This window comes from Vigna angularis, chromosome 3 (genome assembly GCF_016808095.1).
Source record: "Vigna angularis cultivar LongXiaoDou No.4 chromosome 3, ASM1680809v1, whole genome shotgun sequence".
NCBI classification, from domain to species: Eukaryota; Viridiplantae; Streptophyta; class Magnoliopsida; order Fabales; family Fabaceae; genus Vigna; species Vigna angularis.
The window spans coordinates 8,277,716-8,299,005 of NC_068972.1; the positions used below are offsets into that span (position 1 = coordinate 8,277,716).

General features: G+C 32.4%; 1 protein-coding gene across 1 annotated transcript; it reads left to right on the forward strand.

Moving 5' to 3' along the window:
• Positions 1–6,753: 6,753 nt before the first annotated feature.
• On the forward strand, positions 6,754–9,772 carry LOC108326553 (sucrose transport protein). The gene is made up of 4 exons (XM_017560116.2): positions 6,754–8,082; positions 8,915–8,978; positions 9,066–9,109; positions 9,199–9,772. Exons 1-4 carry the CDS (start codon positions 6,805–6,807, stop codon positions 9,376–9,378), a joined length of 1,566 nt encoding a protein of 521 aa, XP_017415605.1. The 5' UTR covers positions 6,754–6,804; the 3' UTR covers positions 9,379–9,772.
• Positions 9,773–21,290: the final 11,518 nt, after the last annotated feature.

Below are 21,290 nucleotides of genomic sequence, written 5' to 3' on the forward strand. Positions count from 1 at the left end.
AAAACAGAAAGAAAGATTTTTAGAAGGAGTGAAAATTTGTGTATGGAATAGTTAGAACAATGAAACGGATCGATATGGAATGGAGAACATTAAAAGCCTGAAAGAATGTGAATTAAGTTCTTCTCTCCCGGGATCTATTGTCTTTAATATTTTTATGTCATTTCACTTTTGGTATTTCCACTAACATGCCTAAAACCTTATCATTTCGCATAAAGCGCTGGATTCTGCGGTAGTTTATTTAACATACATATTCTTCTTCCACTTTCTTAATTCCTTTTTTTGAATTATGGGTTTACTTAAATTAACTTCATTTGTCCTATCTATGTATTCCTCACTGTCAGAATGGATGCTTCTTTGTTTTTCTTATGAAAAATATTAAAGTTAGTTCTGTTTTGAAAACAAATTAGGTGATTAATAATTAATTACGTCCAGAAGTGAATTACAACATGTTAAAAATGGTCCCAAATGAAAAATAGTTGACACTGTGGAGTGAAAGAGAAATAGAGAATCGGATTTGTGTTTGCGTTGCACTTTGTCCCACTTCAGACAAGGGTTTTCTCTAGTCAACACACATGCCAATTCTGAATAATTAGATCAACTAGAAAAGGCACGTCCTTTCACAATGGGTCACAAGCACTACCCTTGTATCTCTCTAATATTGACCTCGCATGGCTTCCCTAGCTAGCTGGTCCCCATTAACAGTTAGGTTATGTTTCGTTTCAACTCCTGTGTCTTCCAGTTCTTGCCATTTGGCTCTTTCTCAGCTTCATATAGTGCACATCACAAAATCAACACTATAATTACTGTTCCAAAATATCCAATCTAAGAAACTTTTCTTTTTAAAATCATAAGCAAAGTTAATTTAGTACTGTGTCTCAACAAAGGAATGGTGCATGTGTCATGCATCGAGAAGGGTGATGTTTCGGTTTACGTACGGTGAAAACAAAAACGTTAACCAAACATGCTGTAGTTTGTATTGAGTTTCCTTATTTTAATTCGAAAAGACTGACATCTTTTTCACTTGTATTCTAAGTGTTGTTAACGTGAAAATACGAAGAGGAAATATAAAATAAAGGCTGCTTGGTGGAATATGACACCGCTAATTCCAACATCAATATCATAATGTTTGCGACACTCATCAGCTACCTTAAACCTAATCATGGTTGTTTCCCTCCACCCCATTCTCCCTTCTCTTGTAGCCATATATTCTTCTCGCAATCATCAGCTTCATCATTGTTCAAATTCTCATTTCATAATGCCACCACATGTCATACATAATTCCGTCGCAATATAATATCCATTCATTCCTTATTCGCATAAACTAATTAAAATAAAATTATTTTCATCTTCAATATGAAATTCAGTGAGAACTTTGTTGTCTATAACTTTGTACGAATATTGAACTAAAGAAAGATATGTCAGTCATACATATTTATTTTGAATACAAGCAGTACTCTGTGAACTGTCAGAATCATAGTTTAAACTGACGCAAATTCTGATAGTTGCTCTTTACATAATCACGTGTAGGGGAATGTAAATGTCTGAATTCGATTTATTTACATAAATGTACTCAGTATTGTAGGTCTGATGTTTTGGTTGGGTAATCTATTTCATGTCTGCTTAACGAGTCCATTAATTCTTGAGAGTTTCATTCTATATAGTGGGTGTAAACCATGAGTTCCTATAACTCTTATTCTCTTCTCACTTAGTGCTACCATGAGCTGTTCTTGTTTGCCCGAATGTGATCATGCCAGGCAGTAGTATTAGTTTTTATATCATCAAATTTGTTCAAGAAAAAAATTGTTTAATTTTATTGAAAATTCAAGTATAATTTAAAGTCTTATAATAAATAAATGTAAAAAATTTAAACATTGAGATAAAAAAAATTATAAACACATTATTTTAAGATTTTATATTGAAACTAATGTTAATCTTTTATAAATTAAACTCGGATATTATTAGGATTCTCTCTCTCGTATCACATAACCTAATAAGTTTTAGACAATCTTTCTGTAAATAAATTATCTGTGCCATTTTTATAAACAAAAGTAAACTTTTTATATGAATTTAGGATGAATTTTTTTTATATTACTTTATAATATGTTAATATTTAAGATTTGAACTAAAAAGTTTACATTGGAGTGTAACTAAATCTACCACCCTAGCAACTCTCAATAATAACAAAATTAACTAGAATAAGATCTCGTTTTTTTATGGATGCAAGTTTGTCTGTGAGCGATCCATTCACTTTCAAATAATAATAAGAATCACTGTCATAGAAAACACTTTTTTACATGAGTTGTACTACTAGACAGCATAAAAATGAAAGACTATTTTACTTTGATTCATAGCAACTAGGGTAAAAAAAATCACTTTTCCATTTTAGTTAATTTTCTTCCTTCAATAATAGACACAACTTTGAAGATTTAAAAGTTCAAAATAGCAAATGAAATAAAATTAAAACTTAAAATAACAAAACCAAATTCAATTTATGTTTTTAAAAACAAATAAAATAAACTAAATGAAGTATTAATCTAGCTTATTGAAAATTGCATTATATTATCACTTTTCATAAATCAATAATATCTATAGTGAGAAATATAGATTGCAATGCTAAAAGAAAATATACATAGTGTGATATATGATTAACAATATTATATTATATTATATTATATATATATATATATATATATATATATATATATATATATATATATATATATATATATATATATATATATATAAAGGACAATGATGGTGGTGGTGGAAGACGTGGTGTAAAGGGAAGAAGCCACACAAGAGAAGAAGAGCGTAGAAAAGGAATTACATAGTGGATGGGCCAGTGGGAAGAATCGTCACACTTAGGAATGAAAAATATTTAATAAAAATTTTGCATTGCAAATGTGAGTATAATAACAGAAAAAACATGCAGAATAAAATTTTTGATTTTATAATTAACTCCTTTTACATTAATCATAAAACCAACTGATACTCCTTGTAATTTATCTATTAAGAATTTTTGGTTATTTAAATTGTAAATATTATTGTAGTTCCAGAGTTGTAGTGTTAGTTTGGTAGTTACAGATGTATATATGTTAGTAGGTGCATTTCATAGTACAAATTAAATATATAATGATTCAATTGTATATCATCTTCGAGCAGTCCTCATTTTAAATATTCTATTATAGTTGTAGCCCTTTTTTTTATCTTTAACTAATATTTAATTGTTTTTGTAATTTTATATACAAGTAGTTATACTTATTGTGGCTAACGTTAAAATAAAGTATCTTTGTGTGTTATTTGTTTAATAAATGAGACTATTATCTATAATTATTTTATTTTGTCTATTATTAATTCATGTCATTTATTAACGTGGTTTTTTAATATTGTGTTTTTTTTTTCTTGTTCTTTGATTTGTTAATGCACTATGTGCACACCAATACTTTTTACTAATATTGGTGAACAATATTTTTAATAGTCATATTTACCTATTTATTTTTGCTTTTCATTTATCTTCACTTTGCCTATATCTTTTTTTATTAAGAAAAGACGAGTAGGGATGAGAGTAAATCAAACTGAACTTTATATAAATAAATCCGAACTTGTCATAAAAAATTGATATTCGACTTGAGATGATAGTACTATATGAGAAATGTTTTTATTTTTACAATTAACTTATTTTGAAAGCTGAATTTAGTGCATTACATGGCTTTTTTTTTCACAACAAATTTAAGTAGACTAATAATCTAAAATTTAAAGAGTGTAATAGTAAGTTAAGAGACTAAATAGAACTTATCATGAACTATAAACTTAATAATAAAGACTACTTTATTCATAATTTTTTTTATCTTGAATATTTATTTTATTTATAATAAGATATTTTTAAAATTAAAAATATCACATATGAAATTCTAAAATATATACTTTTTTTTGCATATGTAAATAAATAAACATATAACCAATAATATATTATAGGAATAATAATGTAAAGCGAGTGATGTAGATTAGTTTGTAATCGATAAGAAAAAGTACTATATAGATTAAGTATTTTATCTTATTATTTTGTTTAGGTTCGTTCCACATAACTCGTAGTTTATACGAACCAACAAATGAGACGGGATGAACCATATGTGAATTTGTCTAAAAAATGTGTTCATAGTTTATCATGTGACCTCAGATATAATTATTATGTGTATTCGTCATTAGTTAAGTTTGCTTTCAATAATATTTCTTTTACTAATTCTTAATTTTCATCAATTAAGTTTACTTTTAGAATCTTTTATTTATTATCCAATTTTATTAAGTTATTTGAAATTTAATTTTTATAATTATTTTAGATATATGTATCTAACAGAATTGTATTTAAAAAATAAAAGTTATGACATATAAATATAATTTATTTTAAAAAATAAACTTATAAAATTTATTATCTTACTAATGTAATTAAATAAAAATAAAAAATTTAGAAAATAAAAAATTTATTATGGAGATGACCCAGAAAAATGTAGTAAAAAAACTAAACCATAAACTTAAGAAAGACGTATGACTGAAGCCGTTGTGGCGGATTAATGCGAGACGAGGCAAAATGAAACCGGCTAACTGACATCCCTAGCAGATTTTGTCATGCCTCCAAACTTAATCTATTTAATTAATAAATTAAAGTTAAAATTTAATATTAAATAAGTAGGATCTAATAAATCACTAAACCAGTGGTCGAATTGACAGGATTATTCTCACTCAGCTATGGATGAGCACACATTAAAACTTAGAGGTCCCATTACCAAGGCATTATCTGATATCTGATGCTCATGTTACCAAAGGGGTAACCCAAATTCAATGTGCATTCTGCATGCAATCAAAATTAAATGCACTGCATCAAGTCAATGACCCTTACTTATTGTTATTACTTCTCACCATTCAACAAGATCAAATACATTTATTGTGCACACTCTACAATATTTCAATTAAAGCTTTCATAAACTCTTCCTCGAGTATACAAATCCATCTTCTTCTTTCTTCGATACTAACGTTATCTTCCAAAATCTTTCGTCGAGTATTCTTGTTAATGCTCCTACGCCATCAAACAACGACTTTCTCATAATCTTCTTTCCTCTTCAATTTATTCTCAGCAAAGTACGTGTCAATGTAGTAAAATTGAGAACAAGAATCTAAACGCAGAGAAAATGGACTTATATTCAATTTTACGATAAACTCAATTCTGATTTTTCTTTCTTTTCTATCTCTATGTAATCATTATCGTTATATATAATACGCGGAGAATATTATCTTTTTAAAAAAAGTGTATGAAATATGAAACTCTTATTTTGAAGGAAGGATGACGCCATCGCACTAATACGTCGTCGTCGTGTTTGGCACAGTTTCTTCATCGTAAACGGTTGCTGGGTCCACCAGTCAAAGGGTGTCGGTGGTTTAAGATCAACTTTCCATACCAAAGCTTTCAATTTTTTTTTCTTTTACTTTTTCGAATCTGATTCCTTTTTTAGATTTCCTACAAAATATGAGAAAGTGAGGAACCCTTTTTTTTTTTTTCTTTATCTGATTTATTTTATGAAAAGTTAAAAGAAAAAATTAAGACGCATGCACTTTAACCGTTATCAGTTACTTGATTTGAAACCGTTCTAAACTTTATTTATTAGTGTTATGGATTATGAAATCATTGTTTACAATGAATTACATGATTCGGTTCTCTAGGACCTTGGTAATCCAAAGTTCCTAACATCCTTCATCCATTTGTGATTGAGAAGAGAGGGAACTTATCAGTTTTTTATAGGTATCAGTATCCTATACTAGATATAATTTCCTAGGATTTACAACTTCTATCCAACAATAAAAGATAATCATGTGGGAACACAACTTATATTATTTTGTTGTGGTTATAAATAGGTAGAAATGCTACTGTCTAGTTTTCTGTATCAAATCTTAGTTTATACATGTTGGAATTTGTAGCATTATTAATATATGTGTGCAACATTTTATACTAGTGTAATAATTGACACTCAATCTAACTTGGCTTTCAGTTTAGAGATATATGATTTATGTTTTGTTCTAATCAACTTAATTAGACATGAAGCATTGATTATACGCGCACCTAATTTGCTCAAATATTAATCCTAGATCACATATATTAATTACACCCTAATTTTGTTATCTTCAAGCTGTAAAACCCACCAATTTTTGTTTATACGGTTTACAACAAACTATCAGTATATACAGTGTTTGAATGTGGAGTTGACTTTGCTAACTCTGTCCACTAGCATTGAATATATATTAAATATGTGCGACTTCCGTACAAAATATTATCTCTATTTCTTTTAGTGCTGTTTAAATTTGTTTTTGAAGAAACTAAGTCATGCAGTGTTATATTTTGGTTAGTTAAGATTTTATTTATCTTTTTATTTCTAAATCACAATATATATATATATATATATATATATATATATATAAACTAGTTAAAGACGAGTGAATGATAAAAAAATTAGTATTGTCTTTAACTTCAAAATAACTGCTAAATAGAAAATCATCTTTGAAATATTAAATTTAAAAAAAATAAGATAAAAGAAAAGCGTGAGTTATGTTTTTACTTTAAACCAAACGGATAAGGCAACAGGGTTGTAATTACCATATCCATCCAGAAACGGTAACACAGACAGAGTTATCGAATTTCAAAGCCAGCAGATTCTCCGTTATATTACATGCAACTCCCCTCTCCCTCAATTATAAAACCCCTCAACACTCTCGCAAACCACACATCACAAAACTAAACAACACACACTCTCTTCCAACATGGACTCTCTCTCTGCCACCAAACACCACAACAATCTCCCCAAGCCTTCCTCCCTCCACATGGAGGCTCCGCCGCCGGAGCCCAGTCCTCTCCGGAAGATCATGGTTGTGGCATCCATTGCCGCAGGGGTGCAGTTCGGCTGGGCCCTTCAGCTCTCCCTCCTCACCCCATACGTCCAGCTCTTGGGAATTCCCCACACTTGGGCCTCCTTCATCTGGCTCTGCGGCCCAATCTCCGGCATGCTGGTCCAGCCCATCGTCGGCTACCACAGCGACCGCTGCACTTCCCGCTTCGGCCGCCGTCGCCCCTTCATCGCCGCCGGAGCCCTGGCCGTTGCCATCGCCGTCTTTCTCATAGGCTACGCTGCCGACCTCGGCCACATTTTCGGCGACTCCCTCGCCAAGAAAACCCGCCCACGCGCCATCGCCATCTTCGTCGTCGGCTTCTGGATCCTGGACGTGGCCAATAACATGCTCCAGGGCCCCTGCCGTGCCCTCCTCGCCGACCTCTCCGCCGGCGACCACCGCAAGACGCGCAACGCAAACGCCTTCTTCTCCTTCTTCATGGCCGTGGGCAACGTCCTGGGGTACGCCGCGGGGTCCTACAGCGGCCTCCACCACGTCTTCCCCTTCACCAAAACTAAAGCCTGCGACGTCTACTGCGCCAATCTGAAAAGCTGCTTCTTCCTATCCATAGCGCTCCTCCTCAGTCTGGCCACCATCGCCCTCATTTACGTGAAGGAGAACACGGTGCCGTCGGAAAAAAGCACCGCGAGCGTTGCGGAAGAAGATGGGTCCCACGGGGGCATGCCCTGTTTTGGGCAGTTATTCGGTGCGTTTCGGGAACTGAAGCGTCCCATGTGGATCCTTCTCTTGGTGACGTGTCTCAACTGGATTGCGTGGTTCCCCTTCCTTCTCTTCGACACCGACTGGATGGGCCATGAGGTCTACGGTGGAACCGTCGGAGAAGGAAAGGCCTACGATAGAGGCGTGCGCGCCGGTGCGTTAGGTCTCATGTTGAACTCTCTGGTCCTCGGAGCCACTTCCTTGGGCGTCGATGTCCTCGCGCGTGGAGTCGGGGGCGTCAAGAGGCTCTGGGGAATTGTCAACTTCCTTCTCGCTGTCTGTTTGGCCATGACCGTTTTGGTCACCAAGATGGCCCAGCATTCTCGCCAGTACACTGACCTCCCCGGCGGCATCCACGAGCCCCTCCCTCCTCCCTCCGGCGTCAAAGCCGGCGCGTTGGCCCTCTTTTCCGTCCTCGGAATCCCTCTCGCGGTAAACCTCATTACCTAACTTCCACTTCCTCTCACGTTTTTCTTCACTCAATTAAATAATTTTTTTTCAAAAGTTGTAAAAATTATTCACGACAGGGAGAATAAAGTAGGAGTAATTTCCCATTGCAGCAAATTCACGAGGAAGGGTTAAAACACTTTTTTTACCTGCTTCTCTTTGTTTATTTTATTTTTTTAAAATTTTAGAAGGGGGTTGTTATCTCGCCATGCATGAAGGAGTTTTTTTTTTCAAATATTTTTTGTGGGAGACCCCTGGGGCCCGCCTTGTGAATACAAAACGAGGGCTATGAATTTTTTTCAAAAACTTTTCTTCTGGGGTCGACAAAATTTATTTGGACTCTACTCTGATATAAAAATTGTTTACTTGGCTCTTTTCTTTCTTTGAGCTGCAAAAGACAATACTCAAAGGCTTTTCAAGTATTTTTTGATTGCGATGGCCGGTTTTATTGCTTACAAACCAGTAGATTAATTTGGCATGAAAGTGCTGTTTAAAAAGAAAAGAAATAGATAGAGTTTAAAAAATAAGGTTATAAAAGCACTGGTATTTTTATTTTTATCCAAAGTTTGAGGTCCCTTGTTCATGCATCGTGATTGCATTGAATGCATTTAGGTATTGCGTTGTAACTTGCAAACGCAGCGTAGCTAGTTTTCCCGTGACACTCTTTGAGCAAGGAAACTTCTTTACTTGTCTTTATTTATATCTATTGTTTTTATGTTGGAAGAGAAAAGTGATTTATAACGAAGAAGCTAGAAAAAGAAAGAGTGAAAGATTTGAAAGTGGGAACCTAACAATTTTTGTCTGTGCATGTGTTCAGATTACTTACAGCATACCCTTTGCTCTGGCGTCAATATTCTCCACCACCTCAGGGGCAGGACAAGGTAAGACCACAATCATAATCCACCTAGTTAAGCAACGCCTGCCTAATTAGTCCATGTTTAACGCCTTGTGTTGCATTCAAATTTCAGGGTTATCTCTCGGAGTCCTCAATCTTGCAATCGTCATACCACAGGTTACAATTAATTCATTTCATCTAATTACTCCTTTGTCTTGTCAATTATTACTGTTACTAACTGAGCACGTCCACGTGTATGTGTATAGATGGTGGTGTCTGTGATCAGTGGACCATGGGATGATCTATTTGGCGGCGGTAACTTGCCGGCGTTCGTGGTGGGTGCGGTGGCGGCTGCGGCCAGTGGCATTCTATCCCTAATCCTGCTGCCATCTCCACCGCCGGATTTGGCGAAAACTGCAACCGCAGCTGGGGGAGGGTTCCATTAATGAGTTGATGATGTTTGTGTTTTTGTCCAAAAAGGAGCACGCACGTTTTTTTTTTGTTTGTTTGAAGCCCAAGAAATGCTACAATTGCCACTGGCATGAATGACTAATAACAGTCATTTTAATTGTAAAGCTTGAGGTGGGTGTACATAACCCTGTTGAAGCAGGAGGCAGCCCTGTCCTAATTTATATGGGTTGTGAGGGGAATCTAGTGATTCCAGTTACCATGCATGGATGTTAGTCCAGTAATAACATATATATACATATATATATATATATATGTATGTGGGCTACACTACTTTCCTCTTTCCCCACTTACTTTCCATTCTCTTCTTCTCCACCCATTAGTATACTACTACTACTATGATAATAACATTCTCTCTTATCTCCATCACAACCCAATGGATCACTTCTGTTTCTCTTACAATCTCTCTCTCTCTCTCTCTCTCTCTCTCTCTCTCTCTCTCTCTCTCTCTCTCTCTCTCTCTCTCTCTCTCTCTCTCTCTCTCTCTCTCTCTCTCTCTCTCTCTCTCTCTCTCTCTCTCTCTCTCTCTCTCTCTCTCTCTCTCTTTTCCTTAAATTTTATGAATAACACTGCACCCATTTTATGGCTTCTGTACAACTTACTATCAATTATTTCTGCCATCCGTTCCTTTACTCCCCTTTCTCTAATTTGTAAACTTTTTGGATTTACAGTTAAAACAAAATGCTCAAAATTTAAGATCTATATCAGTTAATTAAGCTTGTTATTTTACAGCAATTAATTTCGCCCATCTCAATTAGCCATGGATAAAATTTTATTGGGAAATGGTTAACTCGCAGGCTTCTTTGATTACCAAATATGGGATAAGCTTCTAAAAATAAATCGTGGAGGCAAACATTCTAACTTAGTCTGCAAATATACTTATTTTCCAAAATGTTGTGGTTTTGGCATTTTGAGAACACGTCTAGCTGTCTCACCCGAAATGACTTTGATTACAACATGGAGTGCATGAGAATCACTTCCATGTTTTTAAGTTGGGGGGACGTAGCAAAGGACCAACCACTACCACATTAATTTTGTTCTAGCAGCAGCGATCAAGTTTCTAAATTAGGTGTGATGATTGGTGAGAATAAAAAAAATTGTTAACCAAGCAAGACCGAAAATAAAGGTTTCTACTTCCATCTCACGGCAGTGATGATGCCTGAACTTGACAGAACAAGAGAGATTAACCAATATTTCTCCAACTCCGACATAGTAATTGATGTTAGTTCAAGGACTCCAACTTGCGTAAAATCTTTTTCTATCATCACTTTCTGTTTATCAAAGTCACATAGGAAAACTATTAGTAAATAACACCTTCGGCCAACTTTCCTATCATCACTTTCCAGCATTCCATAAATCAAATCTACTTTAACTGTTTACTGTAAGTTCAAATATTGAAATTTAATTTTTTTTTTACTTTAATCTAGAAAGCCAGTGCATGAAACTTATCCAAGAATTTCTCCATTGATATTTTTTCACCCTCCTGGTTTGCTTCACGTTTTCTCCTTTTGTCTATCCTTTTCGGTTAAAACAGTTCCATGACAGGATTTGAGATTCAACTCCCTACTAAACCCTAAAGAAAATGAAAAGTTATAGACTCTTGGAAAAATTAATGATACTTGTCTTCACGCATGCTTTATGAAAACTAACGCTCTCTGCCAAATTAAGGTAATAATTCTGTTCAATGAATGTATATGCCAATTGTCGCGACATGTAGCGTTCATACGACAAGTCGTCTATCCATGTCGACACACAGGACGATCGACATACAGCGCGCGATATTGTAGTATGTGGTTTAGCGGTTACAGATAAGCAGTTACGCATATTAGCTAACCAACGCCGTGAATCACGGAAGTAATTGACTCAGTATCAACACACAACCTAGCAGTTACAACTTTTCTAAATAGTCCACTTCGGTAACTGTCCGGATTTTCAGGTAACAGTTTATTTTACTGTTTTAAATATACGAAACACATGAGAGAAAAGGTACGTTTTTTCCCCTAAAAAAAATTAAGAAAGATTACTCTTGATCTGATTCATCACATCCCTTTCTGACTTGAGCGTCGGAGTGCCTTTGCAGGTACCCAGCCCATCTTTACTCAGAGAAGCAGAGAAGAGAGAAGAGAGAGAGAAACATCACAGTGAGAGCAGTACACAGAAGAAGCAGTCCAGAGTTGTTAGGCTCGAATCTTGGTCTCCACATCCCTACTGAAACACCAACCATAAATAGTTTCGTTTTTAGCTTACTTCAATTTTAATTAAGTTTAAAATAAACTAGTATTACATCCTTCAATCCTAATTTAATTCAAAATCTCAAGTTCACATCCATTTCAGTGGCTATTATTTTCATAATCGTCTCTTTTACTATATTAACAAGTTACGAATTCGTTTAACATATCATGTTAGAATTGACCATCTTCTGTAACTCTTTTGAAATGTAATACCAGCTTAGTAGTCTCATTCATTCTGGTTGATTTCGTGGCATTGACCATAGTCCGATAATTTAATAACTTTAAACTATATCCATGGATATAATATTGGAATTTGACACTTGTACCGAAAAGATAAAAAGTAGAAGATAAAACAATATAAATTAGTTTGTAAGTCTAAATAGGATCTTACACACAATGTCAAACATTTAAATAGTGCAGTTTACAACCACACATCTGCCAAAAGAGCCAGCGTGACAACGTTGTGGTCCCAAAAGTTACCACTAGTGATTTTATTTCAATCATAAAAGTGATAAAGTATAGATAATAAGTAAAAAAGTTAATATTTTCTCGGTGACTTAATAACTTCTTCCAATAATTTTTTTGATAATAAATTATGTATCACTGTTTTATTTATCCGTATATTTAAAACAAACCAATCATAAACTATCACATAGATTAGTGTAAAAAAATTATTAAAAACATTTTTGTTTTTTAGAAATGAAAGTCAAAAAACGAAAAACTAATATATATATATATATATATATATATATATATATATATATATATATATATATATATATATATATATATATATATATATAGTTCTAAAACAAATCACACAGAAAAGGAAGTTGCTATGTATGTGTCTTGAAACTTCTGGGTGTCTCGTCTTTTTGAATTGCAAAAGTGTAGATTGTCGACACTTTATTTATATAAGCATGGTGAATGAACTACCAGATTAAGGTGAACCCCCACAATAGCATCTGATTCCATTTTTAGCTCTTCTTTGTTGTTCAATTTCTTCCACCCCTCTTTTTTTCAAGAAGTATTCCTTTCACAGGTAAAAAAAAAGAAAAAACTTTCAGCTTGAATAATTTGTTATGGTAGAAGTAAAATGACTTTCGAATTGTACCATTCAAAAGATTTATTTTTGGATTTTTTGATTGCATAAATTGGAAGTTATTATTAACTTCCGGATTGCTATAAAAGTTATTTTTTTTATTTTCAAATTGTATAATACGAAAGATTTTCAGATTATACAATTTAAAAGTTAATTTTTAAAATTTTTCAACTACATAATTTAAAAAAAGGCAAAATGAGAAATTTCTTTAAAATGGGGTTGCGGGAAAAAGTATATGGAGGTACAGAAGAAACTGCCTAGCATGAGTTACATTTCTTACCTCACATTCTTCTTGGGCCTGTTGTTTTATCGTGATTGAATGTCGAACCATATTAACTTTGATATGTCATTTGTTGCATTTGGACTATTATGTTATTTTTTATGAATTTTAAAAATTGAAATAGATGCGTTAAGAATTTGTAAATACAATATTAAGGATTAGACATTTTCTTACAGTAACTTACCTTTTATAGTTGGGTTTAAGAATTTGATTAGAATTTATATTAAGTCTAGAATTAACTTTAAGTTTCAAATGTAATATAAGACCTTTAATGTATTAAAAACTGTATAGGCAAAAAAATATTTGCAAAATTTTGAAATTTTAGTTTATTTCTTTTATCTTTCTTCTATCTTTTCTTTTTATTTTAGTTTTTGATTTTTCATATGTTTTGTTTTATTACAACATTCACATTTTTACAATTATTTGAGGATCAACTCACAATATCAAAATTATAAACTTTTAGATTGTTTTGTTATTGAATTTATGATTCATCTGTTTACATTTTTAGCACTTTCTTTATTATTCTTGCAATTTAAGTTTTTTTAAATATTTTTGCACTTTAATTTTATTGTAGGAAAATTATTAAATAATAGTCAATTTTAAAGATAAAAGTAATTAGTCACGACTAATTACTTTTTTATTTTTGTAATTGATTATTATTTAATATATATTTTTAATGTTTTCTTGAAATTATAATTCTTTGCAATTTCATTTTTAACACTTTAATACATTTGATTTATTGATTCCAAAATTTCTCTTCTGGATAGTGAATACATTGAATATATAGCATCCGAAATCAACTTAAATTGTACTCTATATTGTTAGATTCAAAGAAATTTTGTATGGAATCACCTATGCTAGTTTTATTTTCTTTTCCGAGTTTATTACTTTGTTTGCTTCATTGTCATGTAGTTGTGAAGTCATAGATGGTATTTATATTCAATATTTTGTTCATCAAAATATCTCTCTCAAGATCAAAACATAATATTCTTTTAAATTATACATCATTTTCTTTTTCAAAATTATTATCTAATTTAGTAAAAAAATATATCCATGTAAATATTTGAACTACTTTATGATATGACTTCACGTCATAAGATTCTTCATACCTACTTTATCACTATGATTCAATTTCCTAAAAATCTTAACTAACTCTTCATAATATTTAAATAAAGTTTTATTTATTTTATTTTTTCTTTTGATAAAGAACAAACGCATATGACTTATTATTTACTTCACATAATGTTTTTGACAAAACATTTCAAATATAAATGACAATGGGTAAGAAAAGATATATTTTCATGATTTCTATCTATCTTTTGAATTGTGATAGTTTTCTCCCATGTTCAACTTCATTAATTGCGACATTAAATTCATTTATAATAACACTTACGTTAAACACACGTTTAGATTTAATTATCATTAAGAAAGATTTTTCTATCATGTAAGACAACTAAGATTTCATTAATTCATAAAAAATATCTTGAATTATCACATCGAGAAATGTAATTCATTTTCTAACTTTTCACTTATATATATTTTTACATGATTAAATTAAAAATATTATAATAATATAATTTTTTTAATGATAAATTTTAAGTTTAAAAATATAAATCTAAGATAATTTAAATATTATTGTTTTCTTCTGCTGAAGTATTTTTTAAGAATCTCAAAATAGACAATATTTTCGGTGTGGTCATTAATCCTAATAATTAGGATCAATACAATATACAATTTTACTAGTATATGTTAAATTAAGGATTAGTTATGTTTTTAGTTTTTATATTTAACACAAAATTGAAATTCGTTTTTATTCTACATTTTAATATATTTTTATTTTTAAATATTAAAAATTAATAGATACAGTCATTTTAATTAAATTATGTTAAATTTTTGATGTGTTATGTTGTTTAACAAATCTAAAAAAATAACATTATTATATTAAAAAATTATATTTATTTATTTTTAAAGTTAAAAACCAACTATTTATATATGAATAAATTTTAATTTTGTATTGAAATATGAGCTGGAATCATAATTAACTTTTAAATTAAACAACTACAAAATATTAGATTTTTACCGAGAGTTATTTTTTCCGTTTCCGGCGGTTTTAACCCCCGGAAAATATGTTATCCGCGGTTAGGAAAATCGCTGGGAAAACCTGCGTCGCTAAGTAATTACCGGCGGTTTTTTTAAAAACCGCCGCAATTAGCGGGAGTTTTGAAAAATCGCCGGTAGTAGTGGGGGTTTTACTAAAACCGCCGGAAATAACCGGGGTTAAGCAAAACCGCCGGAAATAACCAGGGTTAAGCAAAACCGCCGGTAATTTGTGAGGGTTTATGAAAACCGCCGGTACTTTTGAGCATTTTCCAAAAACGCCGAAAATGTAAATAATTTAATTTTTTTTATTCAAATGACTTGATTATCATTAATAAACCAAAATTAAATAATATGAAACTAAAATTAAATGTAAACATTAAATATACACCAAAATATTATTATATAAATTGTAAACATTAGAAATACAATTAATGTTTCTTAAAAATTAAAATTAACATGTTATGAATAATAATTATAGTTTTGTACTTCTTCAGTTGTCTTCATCATTTGATACTTTTTCATTGTCTTCGTCATTTGGTACTTCTTCATTTTTGCCATCATTTGATATGCTTCCTTTTTCAAATACCTAAAATATAAAACAATAATTAGTTAATATTTTAAAACGGTTCAATTCACTAATATCTCTTCTACCCTCACAAAGTAAGCTAGTACTTGCAAATTACACAACATATCAAGATTTTCTAATGGGTTTTACTGAAGTTTTTTAAGGCTAGGCTTCAATATCTAATGATGAATATAAAAGAATGAAATGCATGAGGGGAATTGAGTGGAATAGAATGAAACGGGACAAAGGTACCATTTCTATGTTTGGAAATCAATCATTTAATAGATAATACCATCCTCGTGCCCTCCAAATTCAAGGGAGAGAATGGGAAGGGTCCTTTTCATTCAATCCAACTAAACCTCATTTCACTTCATTCCATCCCTTTCAGTCAGTCCAAACATAACCTTTTAGGTTTCCTGTCTTCCTCTATCTCTCTTAATTGGATTATTTTTCTTTACAATACTGTAAATAGTAAGTTACTAAACTTCAACAAAAGAAAAAGTAGATTATGTCCTTTTCCTTTCTGAACTTGCACAAGGATAAAAATAATTTGCCCCAAATAAGAAAACTCCATTCACTGATTGTCATTAAGGATAATCACAATTGTAGAACTTATTTATTATAGTACCTAGCAATGGCAGCATTCACTAGAGAAATAGAAAAAAAGAATGACATAAAAACTTAGAAAGAAATGATTTTCAAAAGAAAAGTGAAGTGATTAAACAGGAAGAGCATGAAGCAACAATATGGCAAGGTTAATGTTATGTCTTTTCATGATGATAAATATTCCTGCATACCATGTGATATGTACTCAATGTTCAAGGCCACTTGAGAATGGACAAGAGATATGTGTTGTAGAATAGACAATTTAAGAAGAAAAAAAATGAGTCTTTTCAGAAGCTATAATTAGTTTACGCATAAGCTATTTTGTAGAACTCTTTCATATAACTTCTCTAAATTTTTGTTTTTAACTTTTATATAAGTTAATTTTCATTTCCTTTTTTCTTTTTCCTTTTCTCTCCTAAGATTTCTTATGGAGAATCATGTTCAAATAGACCCTTCGTACAATGAAGAGAATACATTGTCTTTACCAAAATGAGTAACATGAGGAGCACAATAGTAGATTATGTCAAGAAGCAGCCCAAAGAACTCACTTGAAGTATTCCTAGTGCGGCAAACTTGTCTAGAACAGTTTTAGAGAGTACGGGATGATTCAAGTTCAAAGGCTTTAACAACAATTCCGCATTCTGCAAACAAAGTTCTACTTTAGATTTTATCACATTTTAAGTTTATTCGCTGGAAGAAATTGGTAACTTTATGAACAACATGCCAATTATTTTAGTCAAGATTTTCAAATTTCTTTCCTTCATTACCTTAAACTTTCTCCACTTACATCTAACCACATTATTTTGTACAAGAATTCATGTAAATCATGTTGTTCCGTGTAGAAATGTTCAACTTCAATATACAATATCCGCTTCACACTTCATAGATATTTAATTCTTTCAACAGTGAAGGGATAAAATGATCACTGAATTAGAAAACATGCAGAACTGGTGAAGGATCTTATGTGCCTCAAGTATGTAGTGTATATATTTTGTCAAGACACAGATGAAAGAGGAATATAGTTGAACAAAACAAGTAGTAAAGTTGGTGCAGATCGCGTGTACTTATGGTTACATTCATGTTAAGAGCCTCAACAACTCAATTAACATACTTTATAAGTATATTTAAGTTTAATTTGAATTCAGAAGACAGAAGAAGCTCACCAGATTCTGAAACTCAGAAGCCATTAAACTAATATTTGACTTCTTCCTGTCTTTGCAATTCTACTGTTTAGCCAACCAAAAGGGAAGAGAGAATTTACAGTAACTTTAAGTCTTGGTGAATGGATGAGAAGACAATAATATAACAGTTAAACTATAGGCCTGAAGCAGACATAAATCATGTGATAAACCAAACCACCAAACAGAATCCCATCCCATTATTATCAATAGATACAAACAATAAAGCCCCATTTCATAATTCATTCCAATTTAAATCTAAGAATATCATATTTATGGTGAAATAAACCTATAAGTAGGCCCCAACTATGAGTACTTTTTTCCTAGTAAGATAATATTAAACATTTCAGAATGACAAATGAAACATGCAACTGATTCCAATTCATATGTAAATTCCAGTATTAATTTTCTTGTGATGAATGTGAAAGAGGTCATACTAAATAAGACAATCACAATCACCTGAGCTAAAACCCATCCAACAAGCCAATCAATGTCACTTCTGTGATTGGATATGGCAACATTCACTGTTGAGACCAGTGACACAGCCTGCACTAGTTCTATTTTAAACAAAAGAAAGGCTTAATTCATATATATACATATAATACCCCACTATGTGACAGGGCATAGATCAAGCAGTACAAAATTTAATAAGAGAGAACGGTTCCTGAACGTATGGAAGAGGCACCAATAGCAAAATGAAGAGACTTGAAGGACTGTACCAAGTATAGGAAGATGCAGTCAAGTATTTCTATGTGGTGTTGAATTTGCATCGCAAGCCTTAACAAAGATAGGTTACACCACAAAAGCATATATTGACAAAAAAATAAGGTTAAAGTCCAATTATTTGAATGGAAAGAAAACCAGCCCGTGTCATAGGCAAGGAAACCTACACTACAACCATATACTACACTAAAAACAGCGTCTACACCAATGTAAAGGAAATAAAACTGCAGCAACAATTTTATTAGTGAAAAAGTGACTGCACAACTTTAATGAAGGAGGTTCTTAATTCCATTCGTGAATTCCAATCCAAGGTATACATCAATTCCATATATAACCTTCATTATTTTACCAATTAAATAAATCCTAAAGAATGAAGTAGGTACAATACAAAGTAATTTGGCAGATCATTTTATTCAAGGTATATGATTAAGTGTATATATATTAAGCACTAAAAGATTCTTTAGTCATGATTAATGTGTAGCTTTGGCCTACACCGAGAGAATTAGCACTTAGCAAGAAAAGAAAACTAAACACAGTATGATTAATGTTCATCATGTAATCTAACCTCTATGGCTCGGTCAGGGATGATCACAACTTATTTCTCTCTCTCCTTCTTCATACTTCTTCAATTCACAGTCGCCTTTGCATCTTCTTCCAACCTAATTCTTGAAATCTAATTTACAAGAAGAGAAGAGATATGTGACTGTGAAGAAAGATACAAGAATTCTTGAAATCTAATTCTTGCTATACACACTTACAATCATTATGAACACTTGCATCTTTGGCTTAATTGAAAGTCCTTTTTTCCACAATCAGAAAGCTCATTCCACAATCAGAAAAGTAGTGAATTTTGTTCATCCTCTTTATAAAGTTTAGGTTGTGATAACTATCTTTTAGTTCAACTCATAGTGCATATAGTAGGTTCTTATTCTTCGGCATAGTAGCTAGATTTTCATGTTACTCAAATTTGCATTCACAGAAGTTAATATTGCATTTACATATGCATTATAGTTTTAGACTTTAATCTCTGATTCAGCTTTGCATCCTAGAATAGGCTATCATGCATTAATTTTCATTTGCTGCTATACTTAGTTTCAACTAGTAATGGAATGGAATATAGTCTAGTTTCAACTACTATATTGTATTTTCAGTTCCATTTTATCATTATAGCCTTAGCTGTACAGTTCATAGCACATTCATTTTTCAAGTTACCTGCTGATGATGTGGCAAAGATTGTATCGTATCCACCACCGGTGATCTTTAAGTCTTGGACAAGGCACGAGTCATATGATCAGTTCTCACCTGCAATTTATTTTGAAAACTCTGGCTGTGACATCTGAATATAAACTCTTGCATAGAAGTCAGGGGATGAGAATCGATCAAAGTGTGTGCTTGAAATCATAAAACCATCCTTCCCCATATATATAGTCACCTAGATAAGAGTAACAAAAGTATGAGCTTTATTAGGATCTATATTTTAGACTACAGACATAGAAAGGAACATCATTCAATTCTCCTGGCAATAGAGCTTTTAGTTTCAAAGTTTTCTTCACAGGCAATTGAGCTTTGATATTATTAGAATCAAAGCAATATCTACTATATCTTTGATATATATCAAATCATATGATTCAAATTGTGAATCTTAACTGTACGAAAGGTAAAAAATAACAATTGTCCAGATTTGCATCTTTGAAACAATATTAAACAGAACCTATAAACAACTATTAATATATGGACATAACTTACTAAAATTTGAACAAAATGCACAAGCACGTGAAAAAAATAATATATACACACACAAGATATAACACGAGAATCTACCTTCTCAAACTCTGAAAGTCTGTCCACTATTAGGTCTTGCCTTGGAGAACCCCAAAATTCCATCATTGATTTAGGAAAAAAAAAGTAGAGCAAGAAGTAACATAATTTCATCTTTGGTGTGTTAAGTACTCAGGGTTATTTTTAAATATGTTTCAAATGATGCAAGGTAATTTAACATCATGACAATTATAGATCACCTGTGAAAATACTAGTAACATTACAAATATCTGGCAGCCCAATCTCCACACATTTTGCAAGCTACAATTCAAGAAGAAATAATCAAGAAAGTGTAAATCATACCAGTTATATAATTCATAGATTCATAGATGAAGGAAAGAAATAAGAAATAGTTCTTGCTGCAAATATCAGTACCACAGGAAAGCCCAACTCATAAAGTCCAAAGCCTGACAAAGCAACCAGGGGAACTGCAGAGAGAGGGCTTAAGAACCTATAAAAGCAAAACAAATTACTCACCAAAATTATTTGCAGAAAAATAACTTGTAGAATGGTAAAAATCCTATCTATCAGTGTAATTGGAATTAATCATGATCACTAACTGGGAGTTATCAAAAGAAGGAGGGATTAGTACATTTCTAAAAGAATTAGAGCTAGTTGTAGTCCAAACAAGAAAAATAGAAACATCTTTAAACATCTGAAAGTATAAATTGCATGAATAATCTCAAAAAGTTCAATGTATGTGACTACAAGATGGAAGGAAAAACAATTCAAGGATCTAGATAGGAACCAACCTCACTACATTGCGCCAAAGTCCACTGAATCCAACAACAATTTGGAGGGTCGAAGCAACGATAAGTGTGCCCTGCGTCCCACGCATTATCCTCTCAAATCTCTGCATATTTATCACTAATCAGATAAACAAGGATCAGTAGATCGAACAACGAACGAGAGAGCCAAAACCGGAGAGCCAAGATCGAACACAGTCTTACCTCGACCTCGACCTAAGATTGGTCAGTGCGGGAGCGCGCCAGAGCACCTCGACCTCGCTCAACCCACAAATGCCTCGACGCCTCGACGCCTTCACCTCGACGCCTTCACCTCGACGCTCAACCAAGCAGGAGAAGATGAACACGAAGCCAAGTAGGAGAAGACGAACACGAAACAAGCATGAGAAGAATGTGGTGCGGGGAAGGATTTGGGAGAAATTTTGACGAAGACACAGGGGAGGGAGGTTAGGGTTTAGACATTTTTAGATTAGATGAACGACTGAAGGAGCGGAGGAAGGGATATGAGTTGGGTGGAAAGTTTAAAAAAATAATAAAAAAC